The 16,943-nt window shown below is 49.3% G+C and overlaps 1 protein-coding gene across 2 annotated transcripts; it reads left to right on the top strand.

Moving 5' to 3' along the window:
* Positions 1–1,300: 1,300 nt before the first annotated feature.
* Positions 1,301–16,375, top strand: Nubp1 (nucleotide binding protein 1). 2 transcript variants are annotated; one of them, XM_005391184.2, is made up of 11 exons: positions 1,301–1,552; positions 1,629–1,733; positions 3,063–3,196; positions 6,525–6,593; positions 9,039–9,071; positions 9,670–9,760; positions 10,504–10,658; positions 12,280–12,390; positions 12,854–12,956; positions 15,083–15,166; positions 16,082–16,375. In XM_005391184.2, exons 1-11 carry the CDS (start codon positions 1,534–1,536, stop codon positions 16,138–16,140), a joined length of 963 nt encoding a protein of 320 aa, XP_005391241.1. In that variant the 5' UTR covers positions 1,301–1,533; the 3' UTR covers positions 16,141–16,375. The 2 variants fall into 2 exon arrangements, with proteins under 2 accessions (XP_005391241.1, XP_005391243.1); XM_005391186.2 differs by lacking the exons at positions 1,301–1,552; positions 1,629–1,733 and adding an exon at positions 1,839–2,187.
* Positions 16,376–16,943: the final 568 nt, after the last annotated feature.

The following is a 16,943-nucleotide window of genomic DNA, read 5'->3' as shown; positions in this document are numbered from 1 at the left end:
AGATCCTGTGTCAGACAGCAAGAAAAGCCTCCAATAACAAATTTGTCTTGTCTACCAATTTGTCTTGTTTTTGAGAATGTGAGGCTTGATCCTTTGGTAAGGGTGTGGTCAGCCTGCTTTCTCCAATAACCAGACAAAGAGGTTGGGTTAGGGCCCACAGGACATGACACTAGGCTTAAAAAGCACACTGGACAAATCAGAGGGGAGAAGGAGGGAAATGACCAGAAGGAATAACTTACTGTAAAACACAGAATTTTTAAAAATCCACAAGTCCGTGGTAAATCTCAAAAAAAAAAAGTTCTTCAAGAGGAATGCCAGTTAATAAATGTAAAGATAGCCAGGCGTGGTGGCACACGCCTGTAATCCCAACACTCGGGAGGCTGAGGCAGGAGGATCGTTGCAAGTTCGAGACCAGCCTGGCTATAAAGTGAGCTCAAGGCCAGCCTGAACTGCGTATCGAGACCCTGTCTCAAAAAAAAAAAAAAAAAAAAAAAAAAGATAGCCGGGTGTGGTGGTGCACGCCTGTAATCCTAGCACTTGGGAGGCTGAGGCAGAAGGATCGTTGTGAGTTTGAGGCCAGCCTGGGCTACAAAAGTGAGTTCAAGACCAGCCTGAACTGCACAGAGACCCTGTCTCAAAAACAGCAAAAAAATTAAAATAAATAAATAAACATAATGATAACACATTATAATAATCCCAGTGTGGAAGTCCCAACAACTACTGATTGACACAATGATGCTAAAACCACTGAGGGAAAAGGTTGATTTTTTAAAAAGGATGTTCATATGATCTCAGCGCCTTACCCCAGAGTCCTTGTTACTCACAGCAGGAGACGGGTCCCATTCCCTGGAGAAAGCAGGCTGACCACACCCTTACCAAAGGATCAAGCCTCACATTCTCAATAACAAGACAAATTGATATTACGCACCACGTACTCAATGGCAAGTACACACTCAAGTGAGTTCTGAGAAAAAAAAAAGAGGAAAAGAAAAACTTAACTTGAATCCGATCATGGAGCAGGAGGAGCAGGCAGATCAAGACTACGGGGTACTCTGTAAGACTACCTTCGAAATTTGTCAGTGTGGTAAAAGACCAAAAATAGAAGAAAAGGAGGTCTCTTGAATTAAAAAGGAGAGTGAAGGGACCTAGCAGGTACTGTGATTTTCGGTTGAATCCAGGATAGGAGCAGAAGGGGGGGTTATTTCAAACAATATTTAAACCTGAATAGATTGTGTATTACCTAGCAGTGCTGCATCAATATAAAAATTTCTTGGATGTAAAAATGGCATTTAGGCTACAGAGAACGTTCTTAGGAGACACATGCCGAAGTATTTATAAAAGACAGCCGTAGCTCAGTTGTACGGGCAGCACAACTATAATAGCCTCGCCCCTTCGGCACCAGATTCACGCGTGCGCGCAGTACATTTCCACTCCGGAGACTTATTTGGCGCGCTGGAGAGTTAGATTGGGCCCGAGAGGCGGAAATGCGCCACCGCTGGTTCCGGTGAGCGCGTCGACTACGAGAGCGACGGGATGGAGGAGGTGCCTCATGGTGAGCTCGCGCAGGGCGTGAGTGGTAGGGCTGAAGGAACCGGAGCTCTTCTAACTGTGCTCTTGTCTCCGCGCAGACTGTCCCGGGGCCGACAGCGCCCAAGCGGGCCGAGGGACCTCGTGTCAGGGATGCCCCAACCAGCGGCTGTGTGCTTCTGGAGCCGGCGCCGCTGCGGACCCGGGTGAGGAAAGGGCGAAGTTTAAACGGGAAGTGAAACCTCGGGCCCGGAAGAGGCGGGACTTTGAAAGGCAGTGGGCGGGGCGTAGTACAATAGGCGTAGGGGAGGGGCGTGGCCTGAAAAAAATGAGGGACCTTTAAAAGGCGGTAGCAGAGGAAGGGGGCGGAAATGGGACGGATCCAGAAGTATCAATAATAGGCTTGGACTCAAAAGGGTCCTTAAAGAGGGGGCGGGGCCCGACAGCGGCACTGCTTGGAAAAATCGAGGACAGAGATTTGAGTGACTGTAGCCGACCTCGGAAGGACTAAGTACCCACGGGCTTAAATTCTAGCTCTGCCAGCTGGACGAAATTTTCTTTCTTTCGGGGAGTGACTCTTCCATCCAGTCATTAGAAGTATAGTCAGTCACCTCCTAGGCACAGTGCTCTGTGCTGGAGAGACAGCTGTGAACGAGACAGGTGTGGTCCCATCTCTAGTGGAGTTTAGTTTAGTAAGGATGATAAACAGATGAGCAAGCAAATAAATAAATTACTGCCTCCTAAGTACTGTGAAGGACAAATTCCAAGGTGGGGCGGCCTCTTAACACCTACTTAGAAGGATCTTGAAAAGCAAGAGTCTGGGAGAATCTGGTTCAAAGAGAGACTGGGTTTGATTCTTGAACTCACTGCGAGCTGTGAACTTGAGCAAGAATTTTAACCTCTCTGAGCCTTCTCTTCCTCATCAAAACTAGAGAGAAAAATAGTTACCTCCTAGTACTGTTTTAAGAATTTGAAATAGGATGAAACATCTAAAGCACAGTAAATAATAGCTGTCCGTGACAGATACTTATTACAAGCCTGCTACTTAATCAGAATTCCTCATCATCAGCTACTGACGTTTGGGACTGGATCCTTCTTTGTTCTGTGGCTGTCCTGTGCTTTGTCAGACATTTAGCAGCGTCTCTGGCTTCTACCCACTAGATCTTGGTAGCACTCTTTCATTGTGGCATGCAGAATATCTCAACATTGCCAAATGTCCCTTGGAGGATTTTGCCCTAGGTTTTGAACCTGTAAAGTTGTGTTCAAGAGCTGTGTATATACCAGTGAAGGCCTCAAACACTCCCTACCCTCATGGAGCTTCTATTCTAGGGGAGAAGACAAATACATAAACCAATAAATAAGCCACTTTGAAGTGTAACCACAGCCTTACTGTCTTGGTGGTACTTATTCCATTGATGAAGTGGTGTCTCACACGGGTTCCTTTAAAACAGCCCCTTAGCTTCACTTAGCCCATTGGAAGAATGTTCCTCAGGATTTGTGCAGGGAGTTCATTACCTGAACTGCTTCCTTTGCAGCCATAGAGGAAATCAAAGAGAAAATGAAGATGGTGAAACACAAAATCTTGGTGTTGTCTGGGAAAGGCGGCGTTGGGAAAAGCACTTTCAGTGCCCACCTTGCCCATGGCCTCGCAGAGGATGAAAACACACAGGTGGGACCCTGGGAAACCTGGGTAATGGTCTTTCTGCCTGAGGGCTCATGGTGGCTCTTAGACAACTGATTTTTTAGACTAAGTTGAATTGGTCCCTTGGGCATCTTGATTCCTGCAGAGAGAACAGGGAACAGGGAACTCATCTGAGGTGTTTCACTGGGTTCCCTAGCCAAGAAATTGGTGGATAGCACTCTCTTCTTGCATGCTGATAATTTATTGCATTATGTTGAGACTTCTTTTTGCTCTTTACTAACCCCTTTTTCAGCTTTTCTCTAAGCCGTGTGCCTATAAACTATAGTTAATGGGCTGAATCCAGTCCATCTCCTATGAGCTAAGAGTGACATTTACATTTTAAGACATAAAATATTTTCTGTTTGGCCTTTGTAGGAAATTCTTTGGCACTAGGTTTTCATTTCTACCCAGGTACATGGATGAGCTTGGAAACTCAGATCACCCAGTGCGGTTCTCTGGGTATCAACTTTAATAAAGGTGTGGTAGGTAGCCAAGACTAAAAGGTCAAGAGTTGGACAGCCCAGGTTTTCATTCCAGTTCCATCCATAGCACTGCTGTGGCCTAGGGCAGGTAACAGGCTCTCTTTGCTTTGTTTTTCTCATCTATGAAGTAGGGCTCAGGACTGAGTGAGATGAGGCATGTAAACTGCTAGCATGGCACCTGACCATAGTAAGTGTTCTGTAAATGTCTATGACAGCAGTCATTATTACTGCTTTACTATACAACCTGGAAGATGAAGGGATAATGATTTCTGCTTTAGGGATGTGTTTGTAGCCTACCCATAGCAGTGTTGAGCAGGTGAAAATATACTTGTCAGTTCGTTGTTCTATGAGATAACAGTCTTGTCGTCAGATTTTTACTGCCTAGTGGACTAGTCAGGAAATCTGTGGTGGTGCATGCCTGTAATCTCAGCTGCTTGGGAGCCTGAGGCCAGAAGATCTTAAGTTGAAGGCCAGCTTGGCCAATTTAGTGAAACCTTGTGTCAGAATAAAAAGGGCTGGGAGTGTAGCTCCGTGGTAGAGCACTGGGTTCAATCCCCACTACCACAAATTTTTTTTCAAAATCTATTTACTTCAGATTGTGTGGAACAATGTTTGCTTTTAGAATTGTCAAGAGTATCCTTATACAGCTGTCTAAAGCCAGGCTGTCCTCTGACTAGTCCTGAGTAGTCAGCTGTGTACATCACTCCCTTCCACAGCATTCCTTTCTGAAGTCCTCCTTGCACAGATAGATGTAGCAGTGTACTGAAGGAAATCTACCACCTAGTATGGAGATATGGCTAAGTATGCTGCATTTCTGCTTGCAGTGGTGGCTTAAAAGAAAGGTGCATGCAGGACAGTGTGTTTCCCCAGGCATCCCGAGTGGAGCACCATGACTACTTTCATCCACCGTCCCTAAATCCAGCAGGAGGTTGGGGAATGCCCTGTCCTTCGCCTGCCAGCTATCTGGTGGGAGCTGAGCCCTTGCTGCACAAAGCGGGTCCTCTGTCGTTCCATTTGGAAAGGACTGTGGACCAGCAGGGAGCAGAATTGGAGAATAACGGTGAATGACTGCCAGCACGCAAGGGAATGTGTAAGTTGTGAAAGCTGGAGGAGCCTTTGTAGTGTAAGCTGGAGCCAAGGAGTCATGCTCCAGCTTTCTACTGTGAACGTCACCAGCTACGGATTTGTGATCTTGCATTATGATCTGGGAGGCGAACTGCATCGTTGAAAAGTCAGCACTGGGTGTGTGGGAACTGGAGTGTTTGAGGCACCTCCCTGGCACTGATAAACCCCAGACCTTGAAGTACTCGGAATATTTGTTTCATGCACCAGAAGCCCAGACAGAGAGAGCAGAGAATGGAGAAGAAAGCTGTGTGAGGTGACACAGCCTGGGAAGACTCAGAGCAAGGGCTGGAGCCCTTTTCCCCTGCCCGCTTAAGGGGAGCAGTAGGGTGCAGGGTTCTGACAGCCCCGCAGTGGCCTGCTCCCCACTTACTGCTAGAGATCCCCCTCACCATCAGCTCCTGCCAGCTGGCCACAAAGTGCAGGTGCTGGTCTCTGAGCGAGGGCTCTCCAGCTGAACCTAAGCACAAAGGGAAGTAATCGCCATTATTGGAGTAGTGATACCTTCAATGGCGCATCTAAAGGGACCAGCCTGGCCGTCTAGGACCAGGAACTGGCTGACAGCCCCGTGGGCACCCCAGTGGGGTCAGTGTCCTTACCTGTCTACTGAATCCCCGCATGGTTTTACTCAGTTCCGTCCCTTGGTCACAGGAGTGTGGCTTCTCAAAAGGTCACTGATAGAGTTGTTCCCACGAGTGGCATGGAGACAGGATGGCTCCAAGCCCAAGTTGCCTTAGGAGAGCCTGCTGGGGTTGCAGTGATGGCAGACTCTCCCACTTCATGAGGCACAGATGTGAAGTTTCTGGATCACTGCATGATGAAGAAGAGAAAGAAGTCAGGTGTATTGCTCTGCTGCACTACTGGGCTGGTCCAGCAGAGGGCACAAGAGGCAAGCGGTCTCCCAGGAGTGAAGTTTTCTGTGGCTCTGAGGTAGTAGGAGATTGGGTCTGTTCAGAGAATTGAACAATTGAAGCGGCTTGGGGCAAGTTCAGAAGTTACCCAGAGGTGCTGCACGTTACAACCGAGACCTCCCAGCTGTCAAGATGAATGTGAGGCCTGCGCTTCCCTAGGCTCCTGAAGACAGGCACAGACCTTCACATGCTTCAGACTGGAAGGCAGAGGTTGGGGCGTGGGAGGAGTCATCTGAGACTGCACCAAATCAGCAAAGAGCTTTCTAGATTTCATTCTCATTTTAAGTGTCTTTTGAAAGCTTGTTAACCTTTAGGACCACAGGAAAACAGGCTTGGCCAGAGCTCAGCCAGAAGGTCTGCTCTGGGTACCTGTCCAGAACTCTAGCTTTGGAGTTGGGAGACTTTGCTGTATGTCTCAGCTCAGTTCCTTGCTCTTTGAACATGTCACTCGGCCTCCCCGAACCTCAGTTTTTTCTTCTGTGAAGCAGAGGTCCTGATGCTTACCACCTAGGGCTGAGTAAACCATGGCCAACCCTGAGTCTGCAGGTACCCTGACACCTGTCCATAAGGCAGCCTTGGAGCCAAGCTGGAAATGAGGCAGGGGGCCGTGTTGATAAGCTTTGTCCTAGAAGTTTGAGCAATGCCCTTGGCGGCCTGGAAGGTCAGTGTTACCACTTTCCCCCATGAGAACCTGTCTCCTTCACATCTGACCTAGTTCCCTTCTGCCACCTCCTACTCCCTACCCCATCCTTTCCTCTGTACATTCGGTGCGTAACCACCAGGTGTTGCCTCACCCCCCAGGTCGCCCTTCTGGACATCGATATATGTGGGCCCTCTATTCCCAAGATCATGGGATTGGAAGGAGAACAGGTAAGAGCTGTGGTTCAGAACTCGGGGGAACTGTTCTTCTAGGGCAGGCAAGGAGGCAAGCAGAGGCCGTGCTTGTCTGTGTGGGCACGGTGAGCTCAGATACGTGTTCCATGGCCTGTTTGCTTGAGCAACAGCTCTTTATTTGAGGAGTGCGATTACATATAAAATCCATCTGCACCATTTGAGAAGCACGGGTTTTGATGCCTTCTCAAAGGGAAAGGGAAACAGTGAAATGCAGAAGTGAGACACAGAAACGCAGCTGTGGCTGGGACCTTGAGGCTGAGACTTGCTCGGGGTCTGTGCCCTGGAAGCAGGTAATCTTCTGCCCTTGTGGTTGCCCTGGGGAACTGAGACTTCGAGGTGAGGCGGTGAGTGATGCAGGCAGGGGGCAGCGCCACCCCTGTAGAGCAGATGTCAGGTTTCTCTCCCATTAGTGACATGCTGTTCCCGGGAGCACCCCCCAGAGAGGTGGAAATGGGGGCCCACTCTCCTGGGGCTTTCGAGACTGTCTCCTTTCCTTAGCGCCAGGCCCCATTCTGAGGAAACAGAGTAAGCGAGGTGGGTAAAGCCTCATGGAATTGGGCAAGCAACAGCAAATGGCAGCAGGGCAAGGGGAGCTGCTCCTTGGCAAGAGTGGGCCAGGGCACCCTCACTGAGGGGTGGCCTTTTACAAGCAGATGACAAAGCGAGCAGCAGCTGACGCACAGAGAGGAGAATGGAGAGGAGCTGTGGGCTCAGGGAAAGGGGAGGAGCTTGAGCCCAGGTGTCCTTGTGTTCTCGGTGGACTAGAGGGTCACTGGGGTGGGTGGGGCCAGGCCTGGCAGCTCTGCTAAGGCCTTGAGTTTGCATCTGAGGGTACCCCAGGGGGGTGACACAACCCGTGGTTGGGCAGGATCTAAACGTTCTAGATCACTGGCCCTAATCAGTCACACACTTCACCCAACGTGTGTATAAGGAACTTACTGTAGTAGCACAGAAATATTTCATGAGAGTGAAAATGTAACCAGGCGTGGTGGGCCCCTGTAGTCCTAGCTAGTCAGGAGGCTGAAGCAGAAGGATCACTTGAGCTCTGGAGTTTGAAGCCAGACTGGGCAGTGTACTGAGACCCCCATCTCAGAAACAAAAAAGTTTTTAAAAGATGAAATAAAAATAAAACATAAGTATTTCCTTCTATGCTATTGGACCATCATGTTTATAACCCTTTTAAGACCAGAGACTTAGTGAATAACTAGGAATGAATAGTTTGAAAAAAAAAGAAAAACTTCGATTACAGAGGACCATGTATTACGTTTTAGTTTATGTGAAATTGTGAAACAGGAAAGTCCATACAGACAAGAAGTCGGTTAGGTGTTACCTAAGGCAGGGGGACAGTGGGGAGGTGGGGGATGGCAGCTAAGGAGCGCAGGGTTTCTTGGGCTCATGAAAACGTCCTGAAGGTTGTTGTGTGGGTGCACAGCTCTGTAAATGTAACAGGGCCATAAAATGTACACACTTTCAATGAGTGAATCGTGTGGTCTCTGAACTGAATTTCATTGAGGCTGCTTGAAAAAAGTAAGACTTCATCAAGAACAACACTCTTTGTTTTTTTTGTTTGTTTGTTTGTTTTTTTTGTTTTTCTCCGGTACCGGGAACTGAACTCACGACCTTGCACTTGCCAGGCAGGCGCTTTGCCGCTGAGCTAAATCCCCAGCCCCAACACTCTTTGATTTTTGGCTGCTATGCACCGCTCTACAGCGGCCTAATTGCTAAGACTGGTGCATACCTGCAGGCTGCTCAGCCCTAACTCCATAACAAGGAGCCACAGGTCTGGGGATTTAGCTCAGCAGCATAGCGCCTGCCTGGGAAGCGCAAGGTCCGAGTTCAGTGTCTGGTACAAAACAAACCAAAACAAAACAAGGAGCTATAAAGGGTCAAATCATGGACACCAAGCCTGAAGGTAAGATCTGAGGCTCACAGTTGACTCAGGCTGAGTCCTGTGGCCCCGGCTTTTGACCTGGGCTAAAGCTCAGGCTGCTCACTGGGCCAGGTTTGAACCCTCCATGTCACTGAAAAGAATTCCTCTTACTCCTAGACTTTTACACAAGTAACCTGTTGCTCCACGGTGAATTATATTTTCTCAAGAATTTTCAGCCCATTTCTCTCACTCTCTCTTTTAAAATACCTCAGACTCAGAATCATATTTGAACTGGACTAATTTTGGTTCCCTGACTACAGACCCAAAGGGAGTTTCAAAACAGCTTGATCTGGGAAGCAGAGTGCTGCCTGAATTATATCTTTGTTCCTCACCCCACACCCTAGCTGTTCACGTCCCATCAAGAATTCAGGGCTGTTGTGTGCAATGGTGGAGTGTATTTTACACAGCTGCTTGCATATGCTTTGTCTGTATACAAAGTGTGACCAGGATGCATAATTTCTCATGAGTCGATAATGCTTGTGTTTGCACAGGTTCACCAGAGTGGCTCGGGCTGGTCTCCAGTGGTGAGTGTTCACCTCTGTGCCTTATGGTGCAGGTTGTATGTGTGGACAGTGTACATAATAGCTTTGTGGTGGGTTGGGAACATTTTTCCCAGCCTTCCTGTCTGTCAGTCTGCAGATATTTACTAGGATACGTTTCCAGGCAGGGAAGATGCAGTAAGACCAGGGTTTGGCAAACTTTGTCAAGGGGCAAACAGTAAATATTTTCAGCTTATGGACCTATATACTCTGTTACTATGGCTGGAAAGTAGTAATATGTGACTAAATGACCATGACTGTGTTCCAATAAAAGTTTATTCAAAAGCAGACAGTGGGCCAGATTTGTCCCCAGGAGCCTTAGTTTAGTGACTCCTGATTAAGACAGGTAAGGAGAGGACATGTGTTTATTTCAGCTCAGTTGATTGTCATTGCAGCATAGGGCTTTCAGATCCTCTCAATATGGGTGGAGGATGCAAAGAGTGGATATGCTCATAAGTCACATGATAACTTTGTCCTGAAAATAATTTTTTTAGCTAGGCCCCAGACAGGAGCCACAGGGAAGCACCGCTCTTTGTGGCCTTGAGTAAAGTGCATCTCGCCCTCACCCCTGTTCCTTTCCTAGTACGTGGAAGATAACCTGGGGGTGATGTCTGTGGGTTTCCTGCTCAGCAGCCCTGATGATGCTGTTATCTGGAGGGGACCGAAGAAAAACGGTTTGCTACTCTGCTTTTCGGCTCGCATTCTTGTGTGGTTACGTCCTACCCTGTCAGGAAGCAGCAGTCCCCTGCTAGGCTTTGTAGTGTGTCACTGTTGCTGTTACTGCTTTGCAGTGCCGCGGGCGGGACCCGGTGCTTGATGCGTGTCAGGCAGGTGTTCTGCCATGCAGTTAGACCCTGGCCGCTATAATGTGTTCCTCCCTACCATCTGGTGGCCTCTGTCCTCACTGAAGAAGACAGTGAGGAAAGCTATGAGAAATACTAGTTTCCGTTTTATAATTCTTAATATCTGTTGGGAGTTTTTCTCTTCACATCTGTAGAATCTTGAAATTGGTTTTGTTAGGGCTTTGTGCTGGCTTATTGGGGTCAGAGAGAGGCTTGGGAGGTGCGCCTCCTGCCAGGTTGAGCAGGTACTCAGTCACTCCCCTCACATCACTGACTCTGCGGGCCACTTACTTCTTTAGTGGGGAGGCAGGTCGGCTGTGCCATGCATGGAGGAGGTTTGATGGTGTCTCCAGCCTCGACCCACTTGATGCCAGAAGCACTCCTCAGCTAGTCATGGCAGCCAAACATGATTCTGTATATGACTGCATGCCCCTGGGGACAGTGTCACCCCCAGCTGAGAACTGGGTGTGTGGCTCACAGAGCAGGCATACAGACAGACCGCACACTGCTTCCACATATCCTTTTGTGGTACGGAAAGGAAAGGGAGGCAGGCAGCAGCCTCAACTTCTTTGCAGGCATGATCAAGCAGTTCCTGCGGGACGTGGACTGGGGGGATGTGGACTATCTGCTTGTGGACACGCCGCCCGGCACATCCGATGAACACCTCTCAGTTGTCCAGTATCTGGCTGCAGCACACATCGATGGGGCAGTGATCATCACTACCCCTCAGGTGAGTGAGCATTGGGTTCCTTTTCCTTGTAGCTCTGACACAGATTCTGGCCTCAGGTGGCTCTTCAGAGTATGCGTCTGTAGCTATGCCCAGATTGTTAAACTGAGTGGCAGGTGGTATGCTTGGCACGCACAAGGCCCTGGATTTCATCCCCTAGTCCCCTAAAATAGGAGGCAGTTAAGCCCACTGTCTCAATTATTTTTCTCTCATTGCTGGGACAAAATACCCAACACCCAGAGTTAAAGAGGGAAAGGGTTATTTAGCTCAGTTTGTAGAGGTTTCAGTCCATAATTGGTTGGCTGCAAGGCAGGGTGGAACATGGCAGAGGGACAACAGTTCATGGTGCAGAAGACAACAAAAGCCATGAGGGAGAGAGGGAGACAAGCCTCTTTCTGTCCCTTATGTTGTATCAGTCTACCCAGATTAGGTTGCTGCCAATGCAGTCTTAATCCCAGCGTTGCAGTATGAATTAATGACACGCTCTAGAGTCAGCCACTTCCAAAAAAAACCCTATGACTGCATGAGGCTTGGGGGGACATCTAGACACAAAACCATAACGCCCACCCTTAGGATTGTCCAAGAAGAGAAAACAGAATGAGCGGGTACCAGCCTTTCTCTGGGTGCCAGTAGGCTCCCCACATTTGTAACAGCTTCTCTGGAAAATGTAGCTTTGGGCAGGGACATAAACTTTTTTAGAGCCCCTCACTTCAAGCACTGACAGGGGCAGTGTGGCTTCTTCTGGGTCACTTTTGACAAGCAGCAGGATTTTATTCATAAGACACTAAGCATAACCACAGAGGAGTAATTGATAAGAGACTAAGTAACAGCCATTCCCTCCTTAGCTAAGGCCTTTTCCTAAATACCGGACTCAGTGGGCTGAGAGCTACATGTATCTCTCAGGAAGAGAGACCTCTGGAAGCTTTGAACCGTTGGAAGCCCATGAGTGGTAGGGCCACAGGAGTTAAGAAGCAGCTCAGTTACGAGCCAGAACAGTGCCTGGACAGACAATCGTGCAATAATGTTGAATGGGAACAATAGCAAGGGGACTAGATAACGGTAAAATGACACTGTGAGATAAGTGTTCAGATTTCAGAAGTGCATCTAAAGTGACCTAAAGAGGGCAGTATTCCTTTTTTCTCATTCTCCGTAAAGCTGTTCGTGTTCATAATGTCAAGCAGGGGTGAGCAAACTTTCTATAAAGGGCCAGCTAGTAAATACTGTAGGCAGACCGTAAAGTCTCGGCTGCAGGGACTCAGCCAAGCCACTGTGGACAGTATACAGAGCGGTGGGTGTGGCAGGTTCTGGAAGGGCTTCCTTCACGGAAGCAGGTGGCCCACCCAGCAGAGTTAGCCAGGCTGTGATCTAACAAACAGTGTGCAAGTGTTCACTTCTTGCGTTGAGAAACAGCGGCAGATTCTTCTGTTTACTACTTGGCTGTTGAGGTTTGTGGGAAAAAAAGCAGCTAAAACAGGACTTTTCACATAGTAGTCACCAAATAAATACTGAGTAAGTGGCAGTCATCTCCGAGACTGTGTGGAGTGAGTCCACCACAGAGCAGCCTCTGCTCGGGCACACAAATCAGTTGCTTGACTTTGGAGTAACTGGCTATTTGCGCCGGCAGGAGATATCACTCCAGGATGTCCGGAAAGAAATCAACTTTTGCCGGAAGGTGAAGCTGCCCATCATCGGGGTGGTGGAGAACATGAGTGGCTTTGTCTGCCCCAGGTGTAAGGTGAGAGAGTGCATGGTGTCAGGTCTGTACAAACACCCCTTCAGAGGACTGTCTCTGTGAAAATGTTCCTGGTTTCCATCATTTTGGGAAGCAGATCTGAGTTAAAACCCTCTACTGCTGACTGAAGGGAAAATGCTTTCGGTGGTTAATGTTCTATACTAACAGAATGAAGTTTTTTGTTTGTTTTTTTGTACTTGGGACTCCACCCAGGGCCTTTGCACTGAGTTACATCCCCAGCCCTTTTTTTTCATATTTTATTTTGTTGCAGGATCTTTCTAAGTCACAAAATTGCCGAGGCTGAGCTTGAACTTAATCCTCCTGCCTCAGCCTCCCAGAGTGTTGAAAGTTACAGGTGTGCACCACCACACCCAATTAGACTTTTTAAAAAAGATTTAAAAACCGTGTTCTGTCCTTATGATACTAAAACAAGGACAGGCTTCATCTTCTTTCATTTTCTTCACAGAAAGAATCTCAGATCTTCCCCCCAACAAGTGGGGGTGCGGAGTCCATGTGTCAAGACCTGAAGATCCCTCTACTTGGCAAAGTGCCTCTGGATCCACACATAGGTGAGCGAGTCACTGAGTGGGTCCTCACTGCTTGCTCAGCCCTCATGGGCACGAGGCTGGGCATGGAGAGGGGAGTCGGAGCCAGATGTGCAGGACTCCTGCTCCTGCTGGTCCCCCAGAGGCTGACTCCACTGCCACCGCCACCATTGCTGCTGCCGCTGCTGCTGCAGGAGAAATGGTGATACCCATGGGCGGGTGCCTAGGGTGAGCAGACCCCTGGTGAAATGAGCAGAACTTGTTCAGGGAGATAGTGATGGAGAACAGAGAGGGCACTAGGAAAGGAAGATACCAGCTTACAGAGGAGTGTGGGTCTGAAGAGCTCCCCAGGGAGGTGCCCTGGAGCCCTTGCTCCTAGGAAGCCTCTCCCTTCTCTACCCTACTCCTCCAGATTGCTGTCTCCCCAAAATAAGAGTGGAACTTGCTGAAGTTTCACGTGCCTGTGCAGGAACCCACCGACAGGAAGTGTGCAGCAGAAGAGCTGCAGGGAGAGGGAGGCTGGTGCCCCACTACAGCTTTGAGCCAGGCCTCGGAGCTTGGGCTGTGGGGGAGAAGCCAAGCATCTAGATGGGTGTGGGCCCACAGATGCCAGGCTAGCAGCACAGGGCCGCAGTCCATTTGGTACCAGGAGTTGAGCCCTGGTACAAGAGGGAAAATGACAGGACTTAATGGCTGAGGACGAAGGGGCATCAAGGCTGTCCTTGCTGCCCAGCAGAAGCCATCTGGACAAGAGCCCACTGCAGCCAGAGACATATAATAGGGAGGCAACTGCAGGGCCATCACTCCTTCTGGGACCTGGTTCTGAGTGGCAGGCGCCCAGGCAGTCTTGAGGGTGGGGGACAGAGGAAGTGTCAGACCAGTGCCAAAGCAGCAAGAATGGGCAACAGTGTGGGGCAGATTGAGGAGGGGCTGGGAAAACAGTGTAGAGGTGGGCAGGGTCCTGCCTTTGGAATGAGGAAATGGGAGAGGGATGGCCTGAGGATGGGATTAGCCCTGGAGAACCCGCAGACCCTGTGTATAGGAGAGTGTGTCCCCACCCGCCTTCCCTTGCTCCCACAGTGTGTCCTTGCTTGGACAGTGTCCAAGGTGCTCCTCTGGGGTGTGATTCCCCTGCAAAATGCAGAGAACCACAGCTGCCTTCCAGCCTCCCCTAGGTGGTAGAGCCTTCACCAGGTAGCTGCCCCCTGCCTGTGGTGGGAGAACTTCCCGCTCCTTTTGTGAGCCAAGGCAGAGGCCCCACAGGCCCCAGAGGCAGGTGCCAGGTAAATGAGCGTGAGCAGCACAGGAGGGTACACCACCTGCACCCCTGCCTCAAGCAGGTGCCCTGCGACGGGGTTGGTTGCTAAGAGATGTACTGGGAGAACCCCAAGCCCAGGGTGAGGGAGGGTGAAGGTCTCAGCCTGCAGGAGCATTTCAGTGCTATGTGGCCCTAAGGGAGGTTGGGCACAGCCACCACGGCATCCTCAAGGCCAGTCACCCCTCAGAGGGGCTGTCTCCTCTACCACGTGGCCCCAGAGATGACCTGTGTGTGGCCAGGAGGGGACTGGAGTCAAGAGCCGCACAGCTGGGAAGGACCAGCATACTGATCTGTACCATGTGGGTGACTGTGAGGATGAATTTAAACATATCAAAAGCATTTTATGTTCCTATTGTGTTTCAAGTATAAGAGTCTATGGGTGTGTGTCCGTTTGAAGTTCATGTATCTGTGTGTTTCTGGCAAGATCCACAAAACACTAGTAGCCTTCTTGTATTTCCTTTTCATGGTACTTTCCTGTTATAGTCCATGGGTAGTTGGTTTGTTTTTTTTTAACCATGTACATTCATTATCTTTATACTCAGTTAATCTCTTAACATGTACACTGCTCGGTCCACCTGGGAGCTGCTAAATCATCAGTTCTCTGTGGGGCCCTTGATCCTGCACTTGCCACATACCCAGCTGACTTGCAGCTGTACTGAAATGGTACCCAGGTCCCCTGCTGGGTGGAGGGGATGAAAGTGAGGTCCTGGGGTCCCAGCTTTGTTCTCCATGGGCTACAGATCATGTTGTCACTGGCACAGATAGAACCCCAGGGACTCGTTGTACCATGTTTTCTTCAAGTGCCTCATCATCTCTCATTTGTCTCTTTAAGGTAAGAGCTGTGACAAAGGCCAGTCTTTCTTCGTTGAAGCCCCAGATTCACCAGCCACATTAGCCTACAGAAGTATAATTCAAAGTAAGTGTTTAAGCAAGTCTCATAAATTCAGACACTTACGAGCAGGGAAGCTAGTGAGGCAGGCTGGGTGTAAGGGCAGCCTTCCCTTTAGAATCAGAATGGTCATCACCACCAGCCTTGGCCGGGACCGTACAGGTGATGGGGCCTGTAATGACCACAGAAAGCCATCAGAAATCTTCTGATGTGTCAGTGTTGAGAACTAATTCATAGCTTAAAAAACATAGTTAAGCCAGGCAGGGTGGTGTACCCCTATAGTCCTAGTATTTTGGGAGGCTGAGGCAGCAGAATCACAAGTTTGAGTCTGGACAGTTTAGCAACTTAGTGAGACGCTACTTCAAAACAAAAAATAAATTTTCAAAGGGGTGGGTCTGTAGCTTAGTGTGAAAGCCCTGCATTCAATCCCATATGTCCACCCACCTCAAAAAAAAAAGGAAAGTGAAAATTTAAGGTATAGGAAATCCATCTCAGTAAGGCTATTTAAAAGTGGATTTTAAAAAAGCAAAAACCACAATGACCCAAAGTGAACCCATGTGCAGACCAGACGGAGCCACCAGCAGCCATTAGGGCCTCAGATTGAAGGCAGAAGTGACAATAACTGGATAGAGTTCCTGCCTCTTAGTTTGAGGCTGGGTTTTATTCACTAGTAAAGTGATGGGAAGGGTCAGTCACAGCATTCCAGGTTCTAGCTATAGAATGGGCCCAGGTAAGGCTCCAGCCATGGTTATATCCACAGAGGGCAGCAAGAGCCATTTGGGTCACCTTCCAGGATTCAGGGCATCTCAGAAACAAGCTCCTATGGAATTAAGCCACCAGGGAATTCCACCCCTGTAGGGGTGTGGCTTTCCCCAGTATGGGCAGGGCTGTCCTGGGGGCCGCCACATGTGAGCATTCTGAGCGCTCGGTCTTACTTTCCAGGAATCCAAGAGTTTTGTAGTCCCCATCAGACAAAAGAAGAGAACCTCATCAGTTCCTAAAGCATGTTGAGGACCAAGCAGTTCCCGGGTCATGGAACCTGCCAGCAGCACATCCAAGCACACTTGAGTAGCTTGGGGACAGGTGGGGGCCAGAAGGGACCAGATGCTGACATGCTTGGAAGTGACCTTCTCAGAGACACTTGAACCATTTACTGTCCACTCTCTGTAGAACATGGCTGCAGGGTCTTCTTTGCACACATGCCATTTTAAAATAAAAACAGCTCCTCGAACCTCACCCTCAAGGTTTCTTCCCAGACACCAAGGGCCTGGGGACCAGGGATGCTGCTAGAAGCCAGCCTGATCACAGGACAAGCTCTGCCCAGAAAAGCCAGCCCAGGAAGAAACCAGAGGGCGGGTATGGGGCTTCTCTGCGGAACACAGTCCTGTTTCAAGCAGTAGCATCCAGACTGTCCTTCGTCAGATGGAGGGGAAGTCTGGACGGCGGCAGAGCCTCACTCTAGGGTCCATTCCGGGGTCAGTGCACACAGTGCAGCTGGGAGCCATCAAAACTCCCTTGAAAAGCCCGTAAGTCACCATTCAAGAGGACCTGTGGTCTGTGTGTGCGCCATGTTTAGTAATATGTGTACAGTATATCCAGTAATTTCCAGGGTCACATGCCAGCAGCAGGAACTGAGACTAGCAAGGGAAGAATAAATTCCTGTTTTCCGTACCACTCTGGGGCCTAAAATGGAAGGGTGGGCAAATCCCCTTGTTCTTTCCCTTCCGTCCCTCCCCTTTCTGCCTGCACACACGGTTGGATTTGCACGTGTTCTACGTGAAGAAGGTGGGACCTCTCTAAAGGG

Source organism: Chinchilla lanigera, unplaced genomic scaffold (genome assembly GCF_000276665.1).
Source record: "Chinchilla lanigera isolate Chin_1 unplaced genomic scaffold, ChiLan1.0 scaffold00041, whole genome shotgun sequence".
NCBI lineage: Eukaryota > Metazoa > Chordata > Mammalia > Rodentia > Chinchillidae > Chinchilla > Chinchilla lanigera.
This window is presented reverse-complemented; position numbering and strand designations above follow the sequence as displayed.

Excerpts from the sequence above, each read along its gene's own strand:
- Nubp1 (XM_005391184.2), top strand. Across the intron at positions 3,197-6,524 it reads CAGAGGATGAAAACACACAG|GTCGCCCTTCTGGACATCGA; the intron begins GTGGGACCCTGG and ends CTCACCCCCCAG. Across the intron at positions 12,957-15,082 it reads GCCTCTGGATCCACACATAG|GTAAGAGCTGTGACAAAGGC; the intron begins GTGAGCGAGTCA and ends TGTCTCTTTAAG.